Source organism: Streptopelia decaocto, assembly GCF_964273445.1.
Source record: "Streptopelia decaocto genome assembly, chromosome: 9".
Lineage (NCBI taxonomy): Eukaryota > Metazoa > Chordata > Aves > Columbiformes > Columbidae > Streptopelia > Streptopelia decaocto.
This window is the reverse complement of record NC_138664.1, coordinates 2,744,909-2,771,292: the sequence shown is the minus strand read 5'-3', so window position 1 is coordinate 2,771,292 and position 26,384 is coordinate 2,744,909. Positions and strand designations below refer to the sequence as shown.

The 26,384-nt window shown below is 40.0% G+C and overlaps 2 protein-coding genes across 3 annotated transcripts; both read right to left on the bottom strand.

Moving 5' to 3' along the window:
- Positions 1-6,969: 6,969 nt before the first annotated feature.
- On the bottom strand, positions 6,970-11,842 carry LOC309443671 (normal mucosa of esophagus-specific gene 1 protein). Its single transcript, XM_082060814.1, has 5 exons — positions 11,636-11,842; positions 11,500-11,560; positions 11,145-11,233; positions 10,307-10,367; positions 6,970-9,647 (listed from the first exon to the last, which is right to left on the bottom strand). Exons 2-5 carry the CDS (start codon positions 11,539-11,541, stop codon positions 9,579-9,581), a joined length of 261 nt encoding a protein of 86 aa, XP_081916940.1. The 5' UTR covers positions 11,542-11,560; positions 11,636-11,842; the 3' UTR covers positions 6,970-9,578.
- A 1,201-nt stretch (positions 11,843-13,043) lies between these two features.
- On the bottom strand, positions 13,044-20,502 carry AFG2B (AFG2 AAA ATPase homolog B). 2 transcript variants are annotated; one of them, XM_082061006.1, is made up of 8 exons: positions 19,247-20,502; positions 18,047-18,232; positions 16,707-16,865; positions 16,098-16,307; positions 15,489-15,581; positions 15,242-15,376; positions 14,413-14,538; positions 13,044-13,768 (listed from the first exon to the last, which is right to left on the bottom strand). In XM_082061006.1, exons 1-8 carry the CDS (start codon positions 20,321-20,323, stop codon positions 13,616-13,618), a joined length of 2,139 nt encoding a protein of 712 aa, XP_081917132.1. In that variant the 5' UTR covers positions 20,324-20,502; the 3' UTR covers positions 13,044-13,615. The 2 variants fall into 2 exon arrangements, with proteins under 2 accessions (XP_081917132.1, XP_081917131.1); XM_082061005.1 differs by having other exon boundaries at positions 13,050-13,768; positions 15,489-15,716.
- Between the last annotated feature and the right edge of the window lie 5,882 nt (positions 20,503-26,384).

The following is a 26,384-nucleotide window of genomic DNA, read 5'->3' as shown; positions in this document are numbered from 1 at the left end:
TGTTCCTTTTTCCCAGCCCACTGTAAGCACAAATCTGACTCAAAACTGCACAAACAAACCCTTTCTCCCCTGAACTGTCGAACCTTCAAGGCCTTTCGCGTGTTCACCAGGAGAGGGTGCGCTAGTCCCGGCTTTAACACAAACACCTGCGTACTGAACACAACTATTGACACTTCTGTATGTCACAGATATACATTTGGTCGCAAATATTTGAAGTGTCTTATTAGTAAGTATGTAAAAAAAAAAAACACCTCTTAATTTTCCCTAGGGATAGCACTGGGCATTTCACTCTATCGTGGATACAAGAGGAAAAAGATGAACCTAGCACAGATTTGTTTATCAATTACAGGGAAGTACTTAAGATAATTCTTAAAGGCATATACATGTAAATATAATGAAATATAACGCTCAAATATCTCCAAGCATATAATAATAATAATTAAAAAAAATAGAAATTAGTTGTATCTGAAATGCAATTAGAACAAGTTATATTAATTAACATAAACAATATCAGTTATCATGTAAGCACTTCGTTCTTACGAAAAGAAGTACTCTTTCTTTAGGGTGCTGAATTCATGTTTCCAGGATAACATATACTTGCATTTGAAACATCCTTGACTGTCTGCTTTTTAAATAAATGATCAAATGACACTTTCAATCAAAAATATACACTGAAGGAAACAACTTGGTTTCAAAATAGGCAGATACAATTACAAATGTAGAATATAACTGTGTTTGCACTGCTCCCATTGCTAATAAACTGCTGTATTTTGATCTAGCTGAACGGGCTTCACAGAGAGAAAATAGAGATGACAGAGGCTGAAGAACTCAGAACCACAACTTCCTTCCAGTCAAGTCTTTCATTTCTTCAAGCTATTAAGCAATTCTGTATTTTCTAAGCTTCTGCAAAGACACACACCTTCAATTGGGAACGGAAATTGCCCAACTAGTTACACACACTGGTTTCTTTCTGCTTAGATATTTGCTTTAAATTTAACCTAGATGGAACAAATTATGATGGTTTTCAGACAACCTGTCTGCTTGGACTTGCCACAGAACAAAGGTCAAGTCATACATTTGAAGTTGCCCTGGAGGAAGGATTAAGGGAAGAGGCAGTCCCTAATTTCAGCTGTCAGAGCTGCAAAGACACAGCCCACAGAGCAGGAGCAACAGCAAAATTAAATCCTACTAACAGGCCTACCAACTGCTATGGCTAACTAAGGGTATTCAATTCTGCAGTATTATTATTTTTTCATACTTTGGTCATGGTACCAGGTGTGTTTGTGTACAAAAGAGGAAGGAGGAAACAAAACAGATAAAGCCAGATCAGGTGGGTACTGCAGATACCAACTGAAAACCATCAGACTCCATTACGTTACCATGCAGCCAACTATGGAGCACACTAATAATTTCTGGACCAAACTGTGGTGATCACAAATGAAGTCAATATAGGTTGCAGCATTAGTTGATCTGTTATACAGTTCAACTAGGATCTCTAATCACTGGTTTTACAGTCATTTTTCTCTTAAGCAAGGTAAGTTTTACCCACCTAACCTATACCACACACATTCATTACTGATGCTATGGAAAAACTAAACTTGGAGTGTTTCCCCCATGTCCCTTCTTCGTTGGGTCGCCGTATTTTCTTTTATCTGTTTAGTAAAGAAGAAAAAAGTCCAACGGGTAAAGAAGTTCCCTTAGCTTTTGATATCTGTAACTCTGATTACGTTCTTTCAACAAACGCTCATCTCTAGCTACAGTGATACCTTTGTGCATTACTATCCCTTAACGAGGAATGTCCTACACGTTACATCCACGGTCCAGCCAAACCGACAACTGGATTCCTAAAAACAGACAGAAAGGTTGAACACAAGTTAATCCATCTATGACTTTGGTGGCAATTCTGTTTATTTAAAGCGCTCGCCCACAGAGGGTGTACACCTTTGTCCTTTACACCTATCGAGAAGCGACACACTCAACACACCTCAAACAGAAACTTCCATTTATCACACTGTTTTGCATACTACAAAAGCTTCCTCTTTGAACTAACCCACATACAGGAACTTGAGCCAAGACATGCCCGATTCTTACATGTTTTTATTTCCCTTAAGAAGAGAGATAACTTTAAAAAAGCCCACATACTAGTACATACACACAACCCCTACACATTGTTACGTTAATTCCATGTCTCCCTGAAATCAGTATAAAAACATTCCCATAACTTCAAACTCATTTTCTTTTACATCTACTTCGTACAACATAGTACTGTAACACTAAAATTATGGCTGAGCGTTTGGCAGTGGGGCAATGAACAGAACTGCAAGTCATTCTCACTGGGATTTTGCTGTGGATTTCTGGTTTGGGGAGTAAGGTGGATACCGAAGTTTTTAAGCCAAATTCTGTTTTCTGACCACAGCATGATTCATTCAAAGCACTTCCAAGAAGAAAAATAAACATAGTAAAGGCAGCATAATGCTAACATGTAATTTAATAATGCTGACAGCATAGGTAGCATAACACTAGCAGTTACTAAATTAAAAGTCATAGCAGAAGGGCAAGATGCATCATTAAATAAAAAACTCTTAACAGCTTTAACAAAAACACAGCTTCCCCTTTGGTTTGATGTAGTGAATCAGTGATTTATTAAAAGCAGATGACTACTTTTCTTTGGCAAACTGATAACATTTTCCTGTTACGGCCAGGGATTACAACTAGTCTGGATTTTCTGCATTTACTTCCTTGTTCATGCAGCAGCAGCAAATGTGGTAAAGGATGGTGTTTATTATTTACCTACCTACTGCAAATACATTGATTTCAGTTAAAGAAATGTCACACAACAGGAAATTAGGAATGCAAAAGTTTTGCTGAAGTTGAAAGCTTAAACATTTATTTATGCTAAAGAAGTTTTTTAATCTTGTGTGGCTTTCTGACCTCTCAGCTAATCTATTTGCATCCACAGCTACCCCTATTTGCCCTCTATACATCACACAACGTAACATCGTGTTGAAATAAACTGCATCTGTTAATGCACCTTGTTGACCCTGCATGAATTTTGCAATTAAAAATCCACATATTCGACAAGACTGAAACAGGAAGGCAAAGAACTCCACCTTTTCACAAACGCTGTGCTGTTAACAATCTAATGGGGTGATAAGGTGGGTGTTCTTTCCTTACACCTCACAATGTGCACCCATCCTTTCCGAAGACAAAACACAGCCCTGTGCAAAAGGCTGATGAAGCAGCGAGCCCACCGTCACCAGCAGCCCATCAGAACAGGTTGGTCTCGTGCCAAATACCATACAAAAGAGCAAAACAATAGAAAGTGGCTTGAAAACCCAGAAGTTCTAGAGAAGAGCTGTAACCATCAGTGGGATGGCAGGCCGCTCTGCCTTGTGACTGCATTAGCTAATGTACGTTCCTTTAGGCAATGCTGACTGGATTGCTACAGAGCTCTGGTCCCCACAGGCTGGTTTTGGTGCTGTCATCCTCTTAACTTTTCTTCCTGAGTCTGCAGACTCCCAGTTTGGCAACATTTGGTAATGATAGTGTCTGTGCAGAATTCCCAAACACTTCAGCAGGGAATTCTGCTTTATCAGTTGCTGTGATAAAGTCCCAAATTTAAGAGCTCTTATCTCCTGACCCTGCTTCAGCAATGCTGGGGGTCACTGAAGTCTGGCTGAGGAGCTATGTGAGTTTGAAGCTAAAGAAATTGCACGTTCCAGTTTACTCGAAAAGAACAACAAAATGCACAAATGAACAAGGTATTCACAACTGCTGCCTGGTTTGCCACCATCACGTCAGCAAGGCTACAGGAACCCCCAGGATTCGTAGTGCTTAGGACTAAAAACTGCCAGACCACTTCAAGGTTGGAGTTACAGAACATGAACAAGCTATTTTGTCATTTTCTTGTAAGGAAACAACCAGATGAATCAAATGTTAGTAAGAGAACAGCCCTTACTCAAAGCAAGATAGGTTTTGAAAGAAGTGGGTAAGGAACAGTCTCCCATAACATTATTAACAGATCTGGCCTTTACTTTTCTGCAGTAGCATAATAAAGAAAAACTGCAAACGTTTTTATGTTAGTCTATTGAAAGACAATGCATGCTTATGTACGACCCTAATTTCCATTTCATCTTTTGCAAAACTGAAAGACAATTCTTCAGTATTTACTGTTATTTATGCACATACAGAAAACCTACACTTTTGCTTGAAGAATTTACAGACTATGCATCTTACTGTTATTAGCAAGGTTCCTTGTTTTTTCCCCCATCATCCATATGGTGAATGTATTACAATACCATGAGCATAACTAAAGCAAAGCAGAACAGGAGAGAGGGAGAACGAGGGAGCCTTTTTTTGCTTCCTCTCCAAGTTTAAACCACCAGGCAAATTATATTCTGATCTAACAATTTTACATGTGTAAATGTATAGAACACAGTGCAGGTATACTAATACAGAGTATTAACTGTGGAGACAAATCAGAGCAAGAAATTTTTAAGCTTTTCTGATGTGTTTGTTTTGGTGGGCGAGACAGAAACACAAGAGATTTGGAAAGAAGAAAAAATGTGTCAGCAACTCAAAGGGAGGAGTCGCAATAGAAAACAGGGAGGAGGGTGTGAGAGACAGAAAACAAGTTATACCAAAGTCTAGTAGAGTCCAGATCAAATGTTTGACGCCGAAGAGACTGGTTTTCCACTGCTTGACAACCGGCAAAATTGGAAACACATTTATCTGAATCTTAACAGATGTGCACAAGCGCTTTTTAAACCTTATAGAAACAACGTCACAAAGATGACTGGCTTTATCTTAAAAACATCGCATCACGAAGCCTGAATTATTTATACAGAATACTTTTTAGGAAACATTACATGTGTGAAATCTTGGCCCGGAGAAGCAGAAAGGGTATTGTCACTCAGGACGGCACACACCTGAGGCCCAGCACCGCACATGGGCTGACTCCAGCCCTTGCTGTCACCGGCTGTGACACAATTCGGACAGTTCCTCAGGAGCCACACACACAGCCAGGCCAGGCCACCGACTGCTGTGCCCCAGCACCCGCGGACAAGCAGCAGCCCAAGGAGCAGAGGGCGGCCGTGGGCGAGGGACGGCTCAGCACCACCTGGACCAGGGGCCATGGCCACAGCGCCTGCCTGATGCGTTGGGCCAGGCCTTACAAGTCTTAACGGAAAACCAACACCAAACCAAAATGTCTGTGCATGCTCCCATTGCTAATAGATGAAGAGTTGTTAAAATTTATTTCCTAGACTGGCAGCAGCAATCAGTATCTGATCTATAACTCAAAGTCCAAACAAATTATTTCCAGGACTCTCACTTGCTAACACAGCTCCACAGAGGTTTAAACTCCGCCATCCCCTAACGCCTGAGCTGGTTTTGTTACAGCTCCCTGATTTGCTACACAAATCTTTTACCTCACACACTGTTGAATCACAGAATGTCAGGGATTGGAAGGGACCTCAAAAGATCATGCAGCCCAATCCCCCCGCCAGAGCAGGAGCACCCAGGTGAGGAGCAGCACGTCACCACAGGAGGGGCACTCAGCTCCAACCACGCGCCTGGAAACCAGACAATGTCACAAAACCCAGAGCTGGAGCTTTGCTTTGTACCTGGTTTTTGGCAGGAGTGGCCTTGTCCCCGCTCCAGTCACCAGATGGGCCGGTGACCTGACAGCGATGCCCGGGAGGACTCACCCCCCTCAGCTCCGGGGCTGTGAGGGAGCGTCCTCTGGCAGGTTTCTCAGCACCGGCCAGGGAGAAATGGAGCTGAGGCCCAAGAAAAGTGTCCCCCACCCATGGAGGGAAACGGCATGGGCGGGACCCCACAGGCACGGAGGGAGGTGTTAATGGTGGTGGGGCAGCTTTTTGTTACTCATAATGGCTTAATGTCTCACAGGTGTTGGGCTCTCCCTGTTGGATGAGGAACCGCACGTCCCTCATGAGCCCTGCAGAAGCACACTACGTCACCATTAAGAGCTCTGGCCAGAACGTACACATAAGGAGGTTATCAAAAGTAAAAGGTAATTTAAACCCTTTGGTCACCAGGTCAAGGTACAGCACGAATAGGGCTGGTGTAGCTTCCCCTGCAGGGCGCTGTCAAGGTGTGCGATCTCTGGTCGGGGTGAGGTGCTGCAGCAGAACGGCTCTTGGACATCCCCTTTGGGTGCCATTAGCACTCATGGCGGCTCCACCCCGAGATTGCTGTGGGCAAACAGCCCCCGCTCTCTGCGCACAGCAGCACCTGAGGGCCAATAGTTACTCAGTCCAAATGCGGTGCCTGAGACCACTTCCTCGCTAATGCCTTTTTTTTTTTTAATTCTATTTCAGTTACACTTTCAGGGAATCTCGTTATCAGATGCGCTCCCCGTACAGCAGGGATGTGCTGCACAGCGAGGACTTCAGCCAGAGAATTAGAACTGTGCTGAGCAGTACGGCCGTGTTTGTTTAATCTGAAAGCTTTCTTGGGAAACATCCAACACCAAATATTGGCCAGATCCAGTGAATTACTCCTGTTTGTTTTCTAGAGCTAGTCCTAGGGACAGCCGCCCTCTGTGCAGAGACAGATGACAGCTGCAGGATGAACAATTTCCTCTAATGATTGCACCAGGGCACTCTGCTAAGTTCCTATATTTTACAGAAACCACACGCGCCAATGAAGTGACCAGATAGTACAGTATTATACTAATAGCATCTTGCAGTAGGAAAATGTAGAGGGTAGGGGACATCAGATAGAGAAATGCTGACACCAGGGCTGTCATATGCAAAGAAAGCCAAGTGAAAAACCCAACAGAGCTCTTGGATAAATGCAGATCTTGTTATCATCATGATTAAGGCCTTGAAGTACTATCGTAATATCAAAAATTAGTAATTAAATAATAATTGCATGTATACTGCAGAAAGAAATCTTTTATTCTTCTGTTCTTCCAGACAAATAAGACTATTTATCTGTCACCTGCAGTTAGAAAAGCATGACCCTAGATTCTAATGATGCATTTCTAATGATGATTAGAACAATTTGAAAACATTTCTAGTGGGTTTTAATCTGTATTTGAAACTCTTAACAAGCAGTGAGCATTTTAAGTAAATTTTGTAATTAACATGAAAAGTTGGAAGTGATACAGTTCCATGGAAAAGTACTAGACAGAGTAAAGGCAGTGATTGTTAAAAAAAATAAATCAAAACCAACAACAGAATAGAGTAGAAAACAAAATATAAATAACAGAATGAAGAGATGGAAGAACATTTTTACATTTATTTCAACAGCCCCTAAATTGTCCATGGAATAGAAAGTCATGGGTTTGTGAAACACAGGACATGGAAGTCTTATTTTTCTCATAAAAGTCAGCTTGTAAAATTCAGCCAATTAAATCTTTACTGTCTTAACTCTGATGTCTGTAGAATAAGGAAACAAATTGCATATTACTTTATTGATTTGTGTTGAGTAGTTGGGGGAGGTACAATAATCGCTTTTGGTGTGCTGTGCTTACAAGCAAAAGAACAACCAAACCCTCATCTGTGCAGGAGACAGAATATTTTTAGGGACAGTCTGACAACACACAAAATAGTTCCAAGAACTTTAACAATATTCATAATCTTTTTGAAGTGCAGAAAAAATATTTTGATTTCTCACATGTGAATACCCTCGCCACTAATCAATATTTAAAAAAAATATAACCTAACCAAGCAGAACGTTCTATTACCTTTGCTATTATGCTTCCACCCAGGATGAAAGCAGCAACAACCTGTGACTGATGGCAGTTACACTGCCTAATGTGCGACCGGAAGACACCACTAAAAAGCAGTTAGGTACAAAAATTACCTTAAAATTACTTACACTTATTTCCCTAATGTTGACAGATACTAAGGCATAGTATTTACAGACCATACAAGTGATTTACTCAAGAACTCATTTAATCCATTAGTCAACTCAGAACACAGCACTTCTTGTTTTGTTTGATATAGTCCAGTAAAAATATGCAAATACAGAATATATTTTAAAATATTTTTATTAAAATACTTAAAACTTGTATTCCTAAGAGCAGTGGATTTTTGTGGTTATATGCTATCAAATCATCTTGTAATGTCATTCCATAAAATGAACGCTAAGAATGGATTCTGAAGTCTTGTAGTTGCTCTCGCTCTTAAACAGAAATGCTGCTGAGTCATCCTTACTTGATAAATATTTACGCATTTGCACACAAGTATGGGATTGTGTGGTTATTTTTCTTAGCATCTATAAATCTGAACAAAACATAAAGCTTCTGAAGCCAAGCTACCTTAAAATCCAGGAGACAGCTCTACGCAAGTTTTGTCTTTGCTGCAACAGGGTAACATAAACCACTTCACTATTGCTCACAGGGACTTTTTCCCATCAGCAGTTGTTTCACTTTTGCTTTCTTCTTCACAGAAATTCATATGCATTCTGAGCATCAGTTGTAAAAGAAACTGTATAATATATTGTGAAACTGCTTGGAAGGGGACACGTACAGAAAATATCCACAAAAGACTGCTCTACCATTGGATGCACATATTGCCTCATTAATTTACTGGGGGTCCGCACATTACATTCTTTTCCCAGCCAACCCATAAGAAAACATGCGGATGCTTAAAAAGGAACTATCTTTTCATAGAGTCATTCCTAATTTTAATCTTTCTCTTTGTTAAAGCAGATGTCCGTAATACCACATATCTAGAAATGCTTAAAAAATATTGTTAACTGTGCAGTAAATTTGAGCTTGCACATTAACTTCCTTGGACAAGAAGAAATTAACGTTACGTAATTAGCTTTGGATAATTTAAGTTTCCTAACTCTAGTAACTTCTCCTAAATACAAACTCTTTGAATACAACAGAAATCTCATTTCCAATTCTCTTTTAGCTATGTTTACGCTTATGCTCTAACGTTGCAGTCTCAAATGTAGCCTTAAATAATCTATTGGACTCCTCGGTGAGGTGGGCACACGTTTTAGTATGAGCAGTAGAACATCAGCTTTAACTTAAATTGTCATTCAATCTAACATAGAGAACGAATGCAAGTATACTTTATGACCACATATGTTGCCATACAAAGACATCCTCTGCCTGTGATGACTTTTTGGTCTGTATACAGCATTGAAATACAGTATAGAGAGGGAGAAGATCAGTAATCTCAATTTAGAAAGCCTCTTAGGTAATCTCCATTTATGGAATTCACATGGGAAGTTGTAAAAATTTTAAAGATATTTAATTTAAAATATATAAAATTACAAAATTAATGTTTTTTTGAGAAAAATAAAACTCTACAAATAGTGTGGACGCCTTTTCCATCTATAATCACTATCTGAATATTCAGCATCTAACATCAAATGCCTGCTGAAAATGAATATTTGAGAGTGACTTTTGGACTGTGTGGATGTGTATGCCAACTTCTACGGCAACATGAAACTCCTCATACAGAGTCCAAAAAATGCAGGGAGACCCTAAAAATGTAGCAGAAGCATTTCCGCACACTGATTTCAGTAGTCAAGTTTGTGCAGAAGTGATTCCACTAGATTCATAGGGTACCTTTTTGGGCAACAGAAACTTGTCACTTCGTAAGCTTTCTGACATTTTCCAGCTCTTCTATAGGTTTCCATTTCTGATGGACTGTTAGTAGCTGGAAGAAATTCAAAGGAAAATATGAAAGAAATCAGCAAAATCCCAGTGAGCATTTATTCCACTCCCACCCCTGCCCATATCTTATATCAACTTATGGGTGAAGAAGGATTTCTAGTAGCTTTACATTTTCCTTTCAGAAGTAACCAAAAAAAGCAACTGATGACATATTCAACAATTTGCTGAAAAAAATCACTTGGATATTAAATGAGCGATAATGCCAAATAATTTTATTTTTCCTTATCCTAGATGTTCTGCTAAACTAATGTTTTTTTCCTTCAGGCTGCAGTACTCTAGTCAATTTTGTAATTCGGGAACAAGGCAAGGGTAAACGGCACTTCTATACTCCAAATTTCCACTGTTATCTATGGAATTGAGTAAATGCATGTTGGGGAGGGGAAACACCAACCAGTAGTATGTCATATATTCAGGATCAGACCTAGAATGTAACAGCTGAATCTCTACCATTAAGTAATACAGAGAAGATGCTTTACATAAAATAATGAATTAAGCAGTTAGTTCCACTTTTAAGTAGATGTATGTCAGCTTTACGTTTTTTCCTCATTATTTAAATGTATAAGAACTAGGAAAATATTAAAGTTATTCATTGTGTTGGAAAGATATGCTATTTGTACTGACTATATTATTTGTACAAATTACCTTCTGAGGCTTGGTAGGATCGACATTTTCCCATGGTTCTGGATTGCCACTCTTGTTAATGCTTTAAGAAAAGAGAAATCAAAACAGGTCCTATGTTAGGGTGTGATCTTGCATACATTTTTCTTGTATGAGCAGTCTGTCAATCAGTACAACTATTCATGTAAGTACTTCCCTGAAACACAAGTTTAAAGGTTTGCACATTTCTGTTTTAAATTCTGAGGAGGAATCAATGAGGGCTTGCTTTATTTGCAGCTTCCGAAGCACCAAAAAAGCCAACATTCTTCAAGTATAGCAGGTTATCTTAAGGGAAGCAAGCTGAAAAATCAAAACTGAATAAAGACGCACAGAAAAGTAAGTAGATTCTTACTCTGGCAGCTAAATTGTCTATTCCAATTACTTAAATACAAAAATTCCCAAAAGCTTGAAGAGTATGGGACTTAGCACCGATTACTAGCCAAGCTATTAAAATATTAACTTATTGTAAGTTCCTATTATCAAATGCTGTTCTTTATACACAAGTCAATAGCCTGGTTGCAACATATCTGCGTGTTGTCTACCTATCAGATTATTCGAAAAATCTTCATAGAACATTTAAAACCTACTACACCTAAAGCAAAGAAAAAATATAATCTATTAAATCGAAAGCTAGGAAATAATTTGGACTACGCTCCAAATTATTTTTTTTCAGTATTTACAACCTGCAGATATCTTAGTTGTTAATAGCAGTCTGGAACAACCACATGGATTCTTTTTTTGTTGGTGCAAAACACTATGGTCAAATACCTCTGTTGAAAAAAGAAGCTTAGGGTAAACTCCAAGCAATAAGTATTTTGCTTACATCACATCAGATTTGCTGAATAGGGAATAGGCACAAAAAGCAAGTGCCCCAGCTGCTGCAGAGGACACTATTCCAACCAGGGGAATGAGCTGAAAGACAAAAAACAGAGAGAAGCGTTTAAGAACTAGTGCCCTGGCTACAGAGCCGTCAATAGGAGGAGAAAGAGTTACAAGGAATTAAGGTACAATTAGTTGCCAAGGTGTACTACCTCTACATTACTGTTTATACCAGCTCGCTTGTAACGCATGAATTTCAGATTACACGCATCCCTTGCCCTCCTCTATCAGGTGCTCATCACTAAACGGGTACCTGCTACAGGCAGCAGGCACAGAACCAACACCTCTAGCAAACTTACTTCTTTTTTTGTTTTTAGTATGTGGAAGAAGCTCGAGTTCATCCTCACTGCGGCTGCGGACCTGCAACAAAGAGCTCCCTGTTACCGGGACCCCCGGCTGTGGGACCCGGGGGAGAAGGCACAACGCCTCCAGAACCTGGCAGAGCGGAGAAGCACCGGCAGCGCTGCCCACGGGCACCAGCGCGGGAGGTACGTGCTCTCCCCGTTATATACGCCCAGCAACGCCCGAGCGCTTTGGCTGCGCGCCAGACCGCCTGGGCGCAACGATGGCGCAACGCGCCGCGCAACGCGCCCCCCAGCGGCCCGCGGTGGGAGCCGCCCGCGGGCAGCAGCGCCGCCCTCCGGCCCCCGGCGGCAGGCGCGGGGGAGCGGAGCGAGGAGCTGCCGGGGGTGCGGGGTGCACTCGTCCCGCCTTCCTTCCGCAGCTCTTCTCGTTCGTGCATCACTCCAACCTTCCTGCCCCACGTCTCCTTTGTCTTCTTGTTTGTCCCCTTCTGCAGACAGTTGCCTGAAGAACAGCGTATCCAGGTAAACACACGGGTAACACCCTGGGCGCCTCTTGGTAGGGCTTGGCAAGGTGCACGTAGTGACCAAACCAAGAGCCCCATTTCAGTCCATCCCCTTCTCTTTCAAGAAAAGCTTAGCCCTGGCCCAGGTTCCCACCACCCCGTCCGAGAAAAACTCCTACCAGGGCCATGCTGGAGGTACACAGTGCCAGCAGACTCCTGTCAATCTGTTTCTCCCTCTGGCCCGCGGGAAAGAAGCGTGAGGAAGAAGTTGCTTTTGCTGCATGCTCTGCTGGGCCCCTGTAGCAAGGAGAGGACATGACAGGGCAGAATTAGCTCTGTTGGTACTTTTAGCGAGCGAATGCTTAAGTTAAGCAGCATCACCTTTGAAACAAAGGAGTTTGCAGCATTTCACTGTCCTAACAACCTCCAGGTCTAGGAATTCTAAAGCGGAACTCCCAAATAGTGGAAAGCAAACCAGGGAGTTACCTGGAAGGTTTTCATACTTTACCTCTCACTTTATCTTTGGGTATCTGGGAAATTCAGTGGCACTAGTGTACCTGTTGCCAGCAATAAAGCAGCACAATGGCCCTTCGGTAGGAAGGGGTGATCAAAGCCACCGAGCTGTAGGACAGTCATATCTGAACCCCTTCCCAGGTTAAACTGGCTTCTACTACTGCCCTTTGCCCTCCACAATCACCAACTGCCTTTGAACTTCCTTTTGTGATCCACCTCACTGTAAACTGCACTGCAGTGCAGTCCCTAGTGTTCCTGTTATGAGGAGAAAAAATAGTTTAATGTGTTTATAGCTGAAATAAGAAACTATCTTTGAAAGTGGAGTATTTAGTTCGCAAGCAATTTCCTTTGACCTATCAGTGTATTTTAATGATACACAAAAATATATTAACAAAGAATGGTTGGGTGGGAAGACTAATTCTGTAGAAACTCTTATAAAGCAAACTCCCTTCTCTAAAGAAGAAATCATTGTATTATTTGATTACAGACTTAGTATCTGCTTACTCAATCCAAATGTTTGTACAGTAAGCAGTAGCCGATCTAAAATTATTCAAAAAACCCCAAGACTCTCAAACTTCAGACAAACTATTAAGCACTGACCACCCTTTCACTGCCAATATATACTGGAATCTGCTTCTAAGAAAGGAAGGCTGTAGATTCACACATATAGAACACCTTACATTTTACATAGCATGGGATTTACTTCCCCATATTAAAAAAACAGAAAAGCCTCCAGAATGTTAAGATATTCACTGTCCTTTGGAGACTTCACGTTTTAAATTAAAAATCCTTAATATGCCAGTGTTTGTACTGAAAACTATGAAAATCAACAGTAACACTAAGCTGTTCCAAAGTGCTTTAACCCAGTATCCCAATTACTCATTTCATCAGGTAGAAACCTAGCTAAAGGAAACAATATTTTTATTTATTCCCTATTATTGAAATCACAATTTTTCACAAATGAAATTTTACTGTATTTCATACACACTGAAAACTACAGTAAGTACAGTATCAAAAAGCAGGGAAGCTGTAAGCCAGTGCAAAGTCTTCGTAACATATTTTAAAATACCTAATGCCACATCACTCCTTTTGATTCAAGAAGCTAATACTTGATTATAGAATTTTTCATAAAATTCCAAGTCTTTTCTGTTTAAGGATGGTTTTACAGTCCTCAATGATTTTACAAAATGCTCGTGTTTTACGGCAGTTGCTTCAAGTCCATTCTCTTGCAATGCCAACAAAGCAGCCTGAAAGGAAAAAAAAGACATAATCTTGAAGTGCTTATCGTGTTTTCATTTCCAAAGAAGTTACTTTAAGTATTCTAAAATATTTTAAGTGAAATCAAATTTTAGGTAAAGCATCTGAAGACAGCATTGTATAATTTATGGTTAGTTAACAACAGATAAACATTATATAGGATTACTGTAACTTTTTCATTCACTTTTTTGTCTGGATTAGACCACATATCCTTGCTCACTTATATGTTTGGATTTTCCTCCCAGTCTTCTCTCTTTTATATAACTCATCTCAACTACTTACAAACTTCTCAAGTTTCTTCTCTCTAGCCTTGACGGCACATGCTAATTGCAGCTAAAAATGCTACAGTTGCTTGCAGTACACTAGAACATAATTCATCTAGATGGCTGCTTGGTTTAGAAAGGGCACCACAGTTCCTTAACTTCTATTAAATTATCACAGAAAGCCTTTATTCTTACGTAGCTCTATTTATTTAAAGAACTAACCCTTGTTCATTCTCTTTATATTTTCATTACAAACTGTGGAAGAAGCCATACTACAGATGGCTTGCAAACATCTAGGAGTTAGTGCTCTTTTTTCACTGGAAGGTTTAATTTACAGGTTATTTCACAGAATAACCATGAATATTTCTTACCTCCTTGCATAGATTTTCAATATCAGCTCCAGAGAAGAGGTCTGTCAGGACTGCCACATCGTCTAATGACACATCAGTATCTAATGGAATTTTCTCTGTGCGGATTTTCAAAATGGAAAGCCTTCCCTGTAAGTCGGTACATATTATATAAGAAAACAAAAGCAAACAAACCAATAATTAATTCCTCTCCAAAGCAGTACAAAATCTGAAACTAGAACTAAGCAAAGTCCAGAAGAATACCTAAACCAAAACTACATGTTTTTGGTGGAAGAGTAATAAAATGCTATTAATTGAGATAATCATAAAAGTAAGTATTAGCTCATATATTAAAGTCTGTTATTCACAGTTACTTATTATTTCATGAAAACACAGTATTTTAGACCGAAAAGTCCACATTTGGCCTGCTTTGGGGCAATGTTTTTTTGGGTGGAGGGCAGGGGGGTGGGTAGCTCAAGAGAAGGACCTACACTGCCCTTAAGAATAGGGCACAATAATTATTTGAAGCAAGGACAGACAACTTGTTATGGTACTTCCTACACTACAGCTTGATTTTGTAAATACAGAATTATTCCAGATTTTGTCTGTTTTCTATATGCAATAATGTAACTACGTACAACAATTAAAATGTTACTGGTGTTTGAATTACAAATGTAATATAATTATTCCCTTTTAAACTTCATTGTACCTTGAGTTTGGTGACTGATCTTCAATGAATCATCCATCAATTATTTTATATTATAGGAATATGCCTCCTTTGCTCTTAAAGTAAAGTATGCTGGCAATTAATATCTCTCCATTTAAAGCCACGTGTGGATTTGTAATACATCACCTTCAGATCTGGAGGTGGAATGTAGATCACCTTGTCCAGCCTTCCAGGACGCAATAAGGCATCATCCAACATATCTGGTCTATTTGTTGCAGCAACTACCATGAAATCTTTGTTCAAACTTTCCTGAAACTCTAGCTGAGTATGAGATGATAGAAACAAATTAGTGCAACACGGTTAAGAGAGATATTTTTGAAACAACTGGACAGCATTTATGATTCTTCCTATATGGAAGAGGGAACATAATTACCTTTCTTTCCTCATCACTTTGTTCTTGATATTGACCCTCAGGCTGTAGTTTGCTTCCTCTTCTTTCTGTGACTTTCAGCCCAATACCATCCAACTCATTGAGAAGAACAGAAAGAACTCGCTCTGAGACACCATGCGCAGTTTTGCAGCGTGACCGAGATCCCAAGATAGAATCAATCTCATCTAGGAATATAATTGCTGGAGTATTTGCTCTTGCTTGGCGAAAAACCTTTTTTTTTTTAATTAACAAAGTAAAATGTCAATATGCACATTCTATGAGCTACGGTGAAAACACCTGTTTACATATACTCTGTATTTTACTTACTTAACTTTAAAGATACATTCATAAAGATTAACAAGAGCCATTCTGGCTCACATTTACTATAGGCAAATTCTCCTTATTTAAACTCTTAAGCGAACAGAAAACAAAATGGTAGAAATACTTTCAAAGTTTAGAACAGGTAAAATTTTAGGGCTAGATTATCAGTTTATGCGAATGTGAATCTGTAAGCCATTTCTATTTAATAATCAGATGAGAGCTTTAACTATCATATTCTCAATAACAAAATTTAGGTTTACTTTACAAAAATTGAGCAAAAATAAACCATACCTGAGACAAAATCTTCTCTGAATCTCCAACATAAGGTGAGAAAAGGTCAGCGCCACTTACAGAGAGAAAGGAGCAGTGACAACTTGTGGCCACAGCCCTCACCAGTGTGGTTTTGGCACACCCCGATGGCCCATAGAGAAGAATACCCTTTGGATGAGACAGGCCCATCCTAGCAAAGGCCTGAGGAAATTTCATAGGCCACTCAATACTCTGTCAACACACAAAAAAAGGAATAAAACTCTTAGTAATGAAACTAGAGGTCATAGGCAATCAATAAAATTGCTGAGCATGTTATTTCCTCTTGTGGTACAAACATTAATTAGACATCAGAGAATACTCATTTCACATAATGCCCCCCTTGTTAAAGTTTCCTCTCAAACAGAAAGGTAACCCCTGAGAGATGATAGGCAAGGGCTGCTGACAGATTCAGGAATGAACAAACTTTCTGGCTTATTTAACTGTTTTTCAGCTACTGGAGAACATGCTAATTTTCCCAAGACATTACACTTCATTTCATTACATTCATTTCTATAACGTGGCATACAAAATACCTCAGAGGACACAGTTATTAAAAACTACCTGTTTATCTAAATGTACTTCATACGTTACCTGTTTTAACTTTAATTTGACATCTTCAAGACCACCGATTTGCTCCCAAGTGACAGGTTTACACTCTGTTAGTCCAATTGCATTTCGAAAAGAGGACGGTTGAATTTTTTTAAAAGCTTCTTGGAAATCTGCGATATTAATCATCATTTCAGTTGAATCCTGGAGAAAGCCAGATAAAGCACATTAACAATATTTTATGTAATAATTGGTCATATGTAATATGACCTTTTCAATGGCATGTTTTTATACAGGAAAATGATAGTTCCATTACACACTGATCTGCCAAATCAAATGGTTTCTAGTTTCAGGGTTACTACATACCAATTCCTAGATTCTCCTGAATACAAATAAAAATGTTCTAATATCCATTTTTACCACATACTGGAGAAAGTAAGGTACTTTATATCAAACAGGCTAGAAAATACAATTATTAAACTAAAGATGCAATGACAGAAGTAAGATGTATTTTACAAAGGAGCTTGCAGTTCTTAAGGCAGATAGGCCATCTACTTATTCATTATCTTCATTTGTTCATCTATTTCTTTCCAGGATACCAGGCTCAAATTATTTTGTTTATTACTTTCAGTATTTGTAAGGTATCTGGAGGAGATGGAAGTTGTAGAAATATGATGTCCTCTTCTCTCTATCTCCGAGTGGTGACAGAGGGTTCTACCATTTTCTGTAGATGCTCTGACTCAGGAAATGTTGCAGATCTGGCTTTAAACTTCTGCTCAGCCATTCCAGATGAAAAGCAACAGCACACATGTACTTCACAATTCTTGCAAAAGTCAGAATAGAAAGCTATTAAGAAATACCAATTCTCTAATTCCACATATATAATATCTAAGAAGTTAAATTCCTGCACAATGGGCAGTTTTATACCTTGTGTCTATAACGTTTATCCAGTCATACAACCCAAATGATAATAGTTATTATCACTAGCACTTATATACCTAAGTGTCAACCTAAACTTTAATTTGCAGTTATGATTAAGAAGTAGAATTCTAAATCACTGATAGCTTCAAAAGAGAGCTTTGGTGGACATTATAGTTTAGTTCGACAAAAAAGACTAACATCTCTGCTTTGCACAATCCTAAAAAGATGAGAATAACAACTTTCTGCAAAGCTTTTCATTCAGAAAGGAGAAAAGTCTTTCCAGGTGAGAACCGAAAGGACCAGCAAAATAGCATCTTTATAATTATAACACACTTGGTGTTTTTCAGTATTTTAATTTGTGAGTTCTTCCACTTGTTCAGCTTTGCAAGTAAAGCCAAGTATTAATGAGGAAAGGGCGGCACATATCATTAATTACATTCTTGTTGACTAATCTGCAACCATACCAAAGAGCTGCGGAACACAGCCTGCATGGCAGCTTCTCTGCAGAGTGCTGTAAGGTCAGCTCCGACGTACCCAGTTGTCATTTCTGCCAGTTTAACCAAATCAACGTCTGTAGAAATCGGCATATTAGATGTAAGCAACTGCAGGATAGATCTTCTTTGCGTAAGTGTTGGTGTCCCAATAATCACCTAAACCAAATACAGTAAACAAAAATTTTAAGTAGATATTTTACTATGTTCCTTTGAATTTATAGACCTAGGCAAGCAAGTTTGGCTCTGCTTTATACTGCTTACTGAAGATTTACATGTACTTGCACTGTAACTAAAACATTTTGCAAGAAACTTATTAGCAGTGCTATACAAATGATAAATATTGAAAATACCTTTTACTTGGACTTACTTTCAAAGTAAGTGAACAGTGCTTGTATAAACAGTTGTACATAAGACTCTGCCAGCTAGCGCCCATTAAATCCTATTTTAAGGTAATTTCAACATAACACAAATAATAATTGTCTCGCCTAACAAGAGCTGACTTAGATTCGTCCAAAAGAAAAAAAAAGTGAGTTACATAAACATCCATACATTATTAAAAACCTGGTAAAATTGTGCCATAAAACATATCTCAATAATCTAGAAATTCAGGAAAATAATAATTGTGAGGATCAGAAAACTTGACCAAACTGGATGACCCAGGAGTGTGTTTAGCCAGCAAAATAAACAATACAAGCACAAGCATTGTACGTTGCTTAACCACATGTGTTCTTTCTTCATTTGACCATTAGGCCAGCAGAAGTTTTCCAGAGTAAACCCAGTCTCTGCTAGTGAAAGCTGAACAGAATTTTTGACACAGCAGGTGTCACAATCCAGGATTTAAATGAGAGAAATCTAAGTCTGTAACGCCAAGCATCCGTAAGCAAAACAAAACCTTCAGGAACAGGTCCATGTCTTTATGATAAAGAAGCATAAAGACTCCTCTTTTCTACTTTCAAGTATTTGGAGCTCTGTGTTTCCTGAGTAAAACATGCTCCCTACCTTACCCAAGCTGCAGCAATCCGAAGAAAGAAACAGGACACACACTTCAAGCCTGCAGAATCCCACTATTAAACATGATCAGTAGACACTAAAAAAAAATTTACTAATGGTGCTCTGCTCCATGTCAAAAAGGAAAGGAAAAAGACTGTGTGAAAACCAGGGCTTGCTTACCTCTCTGTCAAATCTGCCAGGTCGTCTCAGCGCAGGGTCTAAGGCATCAGGCCTGTTTGTTGCTGCTATAATGACCATCTTCGCCTCGCTACCTACACCATCCAGTAGCGTTAGCAGCTGCGCAACAATACGATCTTCAGGAGCATTGTTTGAACTTCCTCGCTTTGGGCATAAAGAGTCAATTTCGTCAAAAAAGAGAATGGTTGGGCCCTCATGTGACATTTCTCTGCCCTTTTCAAAGACTCTTCGCAAATTCTCTTCGCTTTCTCCTGGTCTTGAACCATACAGGGCTGGGCCACTGATGCAGAGCAGATACGCACCCACTTCTCTTGCTACCGCCTTTACCATCAGAGTTTTGCCTACACCCGGGGGGCCTATTAGTAGCACCCCATTAGGGACAGAAAGCCCCAGCTTCTTAAAAGTCTTTGGAAAGCGGAAAGGCAGATCAATCATTTCTTTCAAAGACTTTTCCACATTATCTAGTCCTGCAACGGAAGCTTTTGCAGAGTCTTCTGATAAGTGTCTGTACCATTCAAAAGTGACCACCTCCTTAATTTTTATGCTTGTTTGGTGGGTTATCAGTCCGGCTTCATCTGTCAAAGGGTCTACAGACAGTATTTCAATATACACCACGGGGTTTTCCAGATTTGGGGCAACAGTAACAACATAATGAAGCGAAACATAAACATTTCTTAGCAGTTCTCTGATCGTCTCCTGCAACACCGCTCTGGGAGTCGACTTTTTCAGTGCAGAGCTCTTAAGGACCACTTTCACAGTCACCTTTTGTAAGGGGCGAGAGGTCAGGAGCTCCAGCTGGCCGACCCGCAGCGTGAGGCCGCTCATGTCCCGGGCAGCGACCCCCGCGGTGCCGCAGCTCAGGTCAGCCTGCACGAACCCGTCCGCCAAGTCGTGCCGGGGCCACGCCGTGCACAGACAGCAGCCGCCGGGCAGGGAGATCCGCAGCGGAGCGCCCAGCCGGGCGCCCAGCAAGGAGAGAGTGGCAGGCCCGACCCTGCACCTCTGGGTGCCTTCATCTCCCGGGTCCAGCGGGAGCAGCTTTAAGGCTGCCGCCTCCATCGCGGGCTTGGGCGGAGTTCCCTCCGCTGGAGAGGGCGACGACCCCCTGCTCTGCGCGGCCCCGTCCAGCTTCTTACTCACCCCGCCTCGCCCTCCCGCTCCGCCAGGCCCCCGTGGTCCCCGCGGGGGTCCCCGCCCGCTCCGGAGCCGCTCCGGAGCCGCTCCCGCGCACCCGCCGCGCGTCCCGGCGGCCCCTGCGCCCCGCGCACATGCGCCATAGCGGAGCACGCGCAGTGTGAAGGAGCGCGCTCAGCGGAGCGGCGGCCGCCGCCCCCCCTCACGGTCCCGCCTCAGCCGCCCCTGGGGGCGTTCCTTCCAGAACCGGCGAACCGCTGTCTGTGAGCTGAACGCGGTCTCCTAGTGACGGGCTGACCAGCTGCAAGCCGTCTCTCGGCTCCTTGTACTCTCTTCCCACAGACGAAATGGGTTGATCTCCCTCGTTGCCACTCGGCTTGTTCTCCACAGAGCTGGTGCTGGCGGGCTCGCTCGCCTCCCTCCTTTCCTCTCCCTCAGCCCGTCTCCTCAGCGCCTCCCGCTTGTCGAGTTGGCGCTTCCTCAACATGTTGCCAAAAGTTGGGCTTCCTCTTTCCCTCGTCTGCTGTCAGCGCTTCCCTTGGCTCAGGGTGGCACCTTGTTCACCAGCGGCTGGGGTTGATTCAATTGTAGATACTGGTTAAGAAAAAACAAGTGAGGAGCCACAGAGCTGACTTGAGAAGCTGCTGATATAAGTGATTAGGACAGATATTTATTCAACAATTGGTAAAACTGTAGTAGTGTGTTGCTCTGAAAAATGCTCAGCCCGCTTTTAAGAAAAATTAATCGTGTAACTTTCAGGTCCGCCCACTTCTTTGATGATGCCATGAAGTGTGCAGTGCCATCATAAAAACCTTCCAGGAGATCTGCCAGCATTGTGGGATACAAAACAAAACCATGATCTATAAAATTTAGCGTGTGCACAATTTTATTCTTGCAAGTGGCTTCATAGTAAGTGAAATTACACATGTACTGCATACATACAGGCTTAATTTGAGACCACATATCGATGAGAATTAGGATCTCAAATACATGAGGGCAGACAGAGCTGTGCTCACAGAAAACGCAGAGGGTGGTTTACAGCATGATGGTGAACGACTCAGCAGGTACTTTAAATGACTCTGGATGGGAAGAATAAAGAAATCTTTTTGATGGTGTCCCACTTAATCACGTTCCTTTACTGAACCAAGGGCTGTACACCAAATATTTTAGTAAGCCATGTGAACAAAAGCAGGCAGTGTTAACAGAGCCAGTTCAGGTAATTTTAAATGCTGCATAGGAAACCAGAAGAAAGGTGTAGGGCTGAGCAGCGTGAAAACCAGCAAGCCTCCTTATGCCTAATTATGTGCCAAAGGGCTTATGTTCTATTTCCTTTCAATTCATGAGAAAATTTTTTCCTTCCAGTGCTTCTTTTCTGTTCATTTTCTCCTGGATATCTACTGAATGTTTCTTTTCATGGCACATTTTTGTACTGCACATGTATGCAAATGCTTATATGGAATATGCAGACTTTTTAGGTATTTAGTGTGGGACACACTAATGACTGTCCAGGTAATGTACAGACAAAAGGTTATAGGGAGCTTGCATTCCAGGAAGGATAACGTATTTTCAAGCCAATGTCTTATAAACACATTCTCTTGTTTTATTTCTTTCCCTCAAAGGTTCTCGTAAACATGTGTGCCCTTGAATATGGACTTGATTAAACAGAAAACATACTCTGTTTAAAATGGCAGACTTGCATTTCAGAGCTCCAAACTGTAAGTGTTAGACCCTCTGTTTGGTTTTAAAAGCTTGTATTTAGGAAAGAAAAGTATGGAAAAGTGCATATTTGAAGCGAGCTGTGTGGTTTATGTTCATATATAAACTTCTTTGTGTAACAGACTTATTGTAGCATCTCGAAAATCTGATTTCTCCTGAGAAGGAAAATGCCTGCTGATACATAATGATTTTTTGAAAGTGTGCAGGATTGGATTTTTTTGAGCAAACTGTGGGATCAAGACCTTATTGATGTATTTTAATAGGAAACATCAATGAGTGACATTGCCCTGGTTTGGAACACATACCTGTTAACAGCCATGCTCCTCAATAACTTATAGACCCCCAAATTAACAGTGACAAAATGTCAAAGAGGTATTCCACCAAGAATACAGTTTAAACTGACAAAAAATTAAAATAATGTTTTAAACAGTTTTCTTACCATTCACTAGATGGCAGCTGATCTTCAAGAATGGCTTCATTTCTCCTTTCAGATCTGGTAATTTGAAGGGAGCAGTCATCAGTTCTTGGAGAAATCAAACATTGTCCAGTGTTGTCTTCACTCTGTTTCTAATATGAAACTGAAAAACCAGCACAGTGAATGTTCAAATAATTTTCAGCTTCGTTACTGTTTCAGCTTTTTCATGTTGGCTTTGTTGCTGTTTATTTCTGGAGAAGAATGTTACTTTATTCTTTGCTTTCATATTTAGTGGGCCACATTAACGTAGGTGTATAGACACATTAAGGTGTATAGACAATACTCTAATAATATTCTAAAAAGAAAAAATAATATTTATGTATTTCTTTTGTATATACATATTGGATTTTAGTATAATAAAATAATTTTCAAACTTTCCAATTATTATAGCCCACAAAATAAAAATATCTGTGTCTTGTTACAATAATTGCCCGCATATCAACTTTTTGGTAAGTTTAACTATGTCTAGTATCAGAACTGAAATTTTTATTTAAAACTGTCAAATTAACAGTGTCTAACATAGTCTTTTTTTAATGGTAAATGGATTTGAAAATGTGCTGTTATTGTCTATTAATCAAATAGAATTTTCAAGAATTCTCCTTAGCCTTGATAGGAATTTCCCTGGTATTTTCCAGAAGTTTTCCTTCCTTGCTTTGTAGGGAATTCTGCCAATGCTTTCTAGGAATGGTCTATTTTCTACTTTCTAGGGATTTCTTGAATTCTAGGAGTTTGCCTGGTGATCCAGCATATTCCCCATGCTTTCTAGGAATCCCGTCTGTGCTTTCTAGAAAGTCTTTCTAGAAGAAGGAATTCTCTCTGGGCTTTGTAGGAACATTCCTACATCCCAGGAATTACTCAGAACTATGTATGGATTCTCCACAAGCTGCCTAGGAATCCTTGCCATGCCTGCTTGGAAGACCTGGTTGAGCAGGAGCAAAACCTAAAGTACTTGGGTATTAAGGTAGTTGTTCAGTAGATCTGTTTTCCCACCCAGATCTTAGCTTGGAAAATGTTTAACACTTCTTTTTTCCCCACACTTCCTCCATGCCACAGTTATGTGTTGTACTATTTTTTCTCACTCTTCTTTCCTCTGGATCAGGCAGATACTATTTTTTTTTTTCCTTTTCCAGGTTTTATAATAGCTCATGTTGCTTCAGAATGACTATATCACTTCTTGACACACTCACAGAGTGATCAAGTCAGACCCTCATTTAGACAGATTTTTAGAGGAGGACTGTATATATCAAGTCTTAACTTGAAAACTTCAGCTAAGATAATGTAATTCACATTTTTTATTGATAAGAGATCAATAAAAGACATTGATCTACAAACAAATATTTGTAATATAGGGATATCACAACATACTGAACCAGAAGATAATGAAAGTAATCAAGAATAAGTTGTATGTAGAACACCTGTATTACCCTAGCTAGCATCACCTGCACTCACGTTGTCATTTTTTCAGGTACTTGCTTTGCTAATCCACTAGTCAGTATACCTTTGGCTTCTGGTAATCAGTTTTTATATTTTGATTCAATGCTGTAAGGAGAAGAATATTTTGTCCTTATTTGAAGTATTTTTTTTGAAATTTGAAATCCATTTTCTCTGGAGACAGTAGAATTAGATAAATGCATTACCAGTTAATCCAGTTGTGTTAGCTTAGGAAACAGTCTGCTCTTAGGAAGGGAAGCTCAGTGGTTAATTATGTTAGGAAGACTTTGTTTGGTTTGTTTTTGTTTTCTTTTGCTTCCTTGTCCCCGCCCCGCCTTCCAAAACCCATCAAAACTCAGAGTCCCCTGGCAGACCTTAATTATCCTGATCACCTGGGGCCACTACCAACACTTCTGCTCATGAGCTCTATTTAAGTCCAGGTGTGGGCCTTTACTCTGTGATGGCCTGAATTGTGTTGGTCATCTGAGCTAGCTATGGTCCTTGTTGACTTTCTGGCTTGTCTGTGGACCTGTCTTGTTGCCACAGGCTTGTCTGCTGGCCTGGACTCCTGGCTATTGTTCTTGGGTATATGTGGGTTGGGTACTGTGGGTAAGACCTTTTTCATAGTGTTGCTAGCATATCAATGGTATGTAGCAAGGAGTACTTTGGAATTATTCTTTAAGAATACGGATTTTCTTGTTTGGGAACTGTCTCAGTTACCTGTAATGTTTGATATTTCATTGTCTGAAATTCTGAAACAGTAGAATGGTGCTATGTTCCATTATTTAGTACATTTTCTAAGGGCTTTGTTTCTTACTTACACAGGTTGCCAGGGTCTGTTTCTTGATGCAATTATGCTTTGCAGACAAAAAAATTTAGGTAAGTTCTTTCCCATAAGTGATTTTTGTGTAGGGTGAACAAATACTGTGTCTCCAATTTCAGTTACTGGATAGTAAGCAGTCAATATTTTTCTGATGTATATATTTGCATTAAAAATGGATAAACTGATTTATTAAACAATATGCTGGCTGAAAATGCTAATGAAGGTTCTGTTTGGTTTCACAGAAATGTCCTGCTGGAAAAAATATTATGTAATTGCCTGGAAATTAAGTTATAAATTACTTTCCTCAGTCTTAGTTTGTTGGTTCATACAGGAGCATATTAAAACACCTGCTTGAACACTTCTAAGATTAAACAAAACTTTCTTCATATTTGTGTTAAGGTCACACCTAGTCACAAGTATAGTTGTTTAAAGGTAATTACGTTAATTCGCAGCAGTCTATTATTAAGAGTTGAAAACGCGAATCTATTAAGCTGGCATTTCTGCTGTGTATGCTTACCATGGAAATGTGGCCACAGCTGCTCACTGCAGGAAGAGAATCAAGCATGCTGTTTAGAAAGAAATAGAAACCAAAAAACCCAAGCGGCCTAATTGTGGGAGCTATGTGAGCACCTTCATCTTCCTGAGACAACTGAGGTCTTGGCATTACCTAAGAAATGCTGATTATGCTAGAAAATCTGACTTCAACTTAGTACCAGTAATTTGGTACAGATATACCCCATGCAGTGGTAATTCTTGAATTCTGTTAGTTAAACTATTGTGTTCTGAACTGAGTACAATGTATTTGTCTTTTCTGCTATACCAATTGTCTTTCAGGCATCAAATACATTACAGTATTAATAGAAGTCATCTGTGTTCCTTAAGGAGAACAAATGACAGTCTAAGTAGAAAGGGACCAAGACAGCAAAGAAAGGTCAGGCATCTTGGAATAAGTTCCACAAGGGTATTATAAAGAAGGAAAGGCAGTATAAAGGGAAAAGCAGGAGTTATTTGAACAAAAACCTGTAATTTTCCTGTCCTTACAGTGATGCATGTACTAATAGGCATGTGAATGATTCTACAGATACTATCAGGTTGTTATACATCAGAATAACTGTATGTTTTATTCACACTTACGCACATCTCTTGTGCTTTAGCTGAAGAGAAATGTTTGAAACTCTTTGAAGAGACAGTCAATCCAACTGCTGGTAGGAGCAATTGTCTTTGATTAGTATAATAGTTTTACCCTCTGCATTTGGGAGGAGTCTTATGCCTTCAGCATTCTTCTTGCCTAAAACAAAGATCTTGGAACATAATGATGCCCAAATATTAACATTTTTTCCCTTGTCATCATCCCTTAAAATTAGATTAATTATTCTAGGCTTGTATGAATTTTCACTTGTGTCTACGTTTTTGCCTTTCTGTTTTCAAGCTGCGTTTTCATCTATTGCTGTTTTAAAAATTTTAATGCTTCTGGAATAAGTCACCTTTTCTCTATCCTGCTCCAGCCTTTGAGTACTTTTCTTACTGTTGTGAGTCTGTTA

Bases quoted from the DNA above. Each gene is read 5' to 3' on its own strand.
- LOC309443671 (XM_082060814.1), bottom strand. From the start codon at position 11,541: ATGAACTCGAGCTTCTTCCACATACTAAAAACAAAAAAAGAA. The intron at 11,234-11,499 runs GTAAGTTTGCTA...TTTGTCTTTCAG, and splicing joins TACTAAAAACAAAAAAAGAA to CTCATTCCCCTGGTTGGAAT. The intron at 10,368-11,144 runs GTAAGCAAAATA...CTTTTCTTAAAG, and splicing joins TTCAGCAAATCTGATGTGAT to CATTAACAAGAGTGGCAATC.
- AFG2B (XM_082061005.1), bottom strand. From the start codon at position 20,323: ATGGAGGCGGCAGCCTTAAAGCTGCTCCCGCTGGACCCGGGAGATGAA. The intron at 18,233-19,246 runs GTAAGCAAGCCC...TATTTGGTTTAG, and splicing joins CTGGCAGATTTGACAGAGAG to GTGATTATTGGGACACCAAC. The intron at 15,717-16,097 runs GTATGGTTTATT...AAAAAAAAAAAG, and splicing joins CAGAGAAGATTTTGTCTCAG to GTTTTTCGCCAAGCAAGAGC.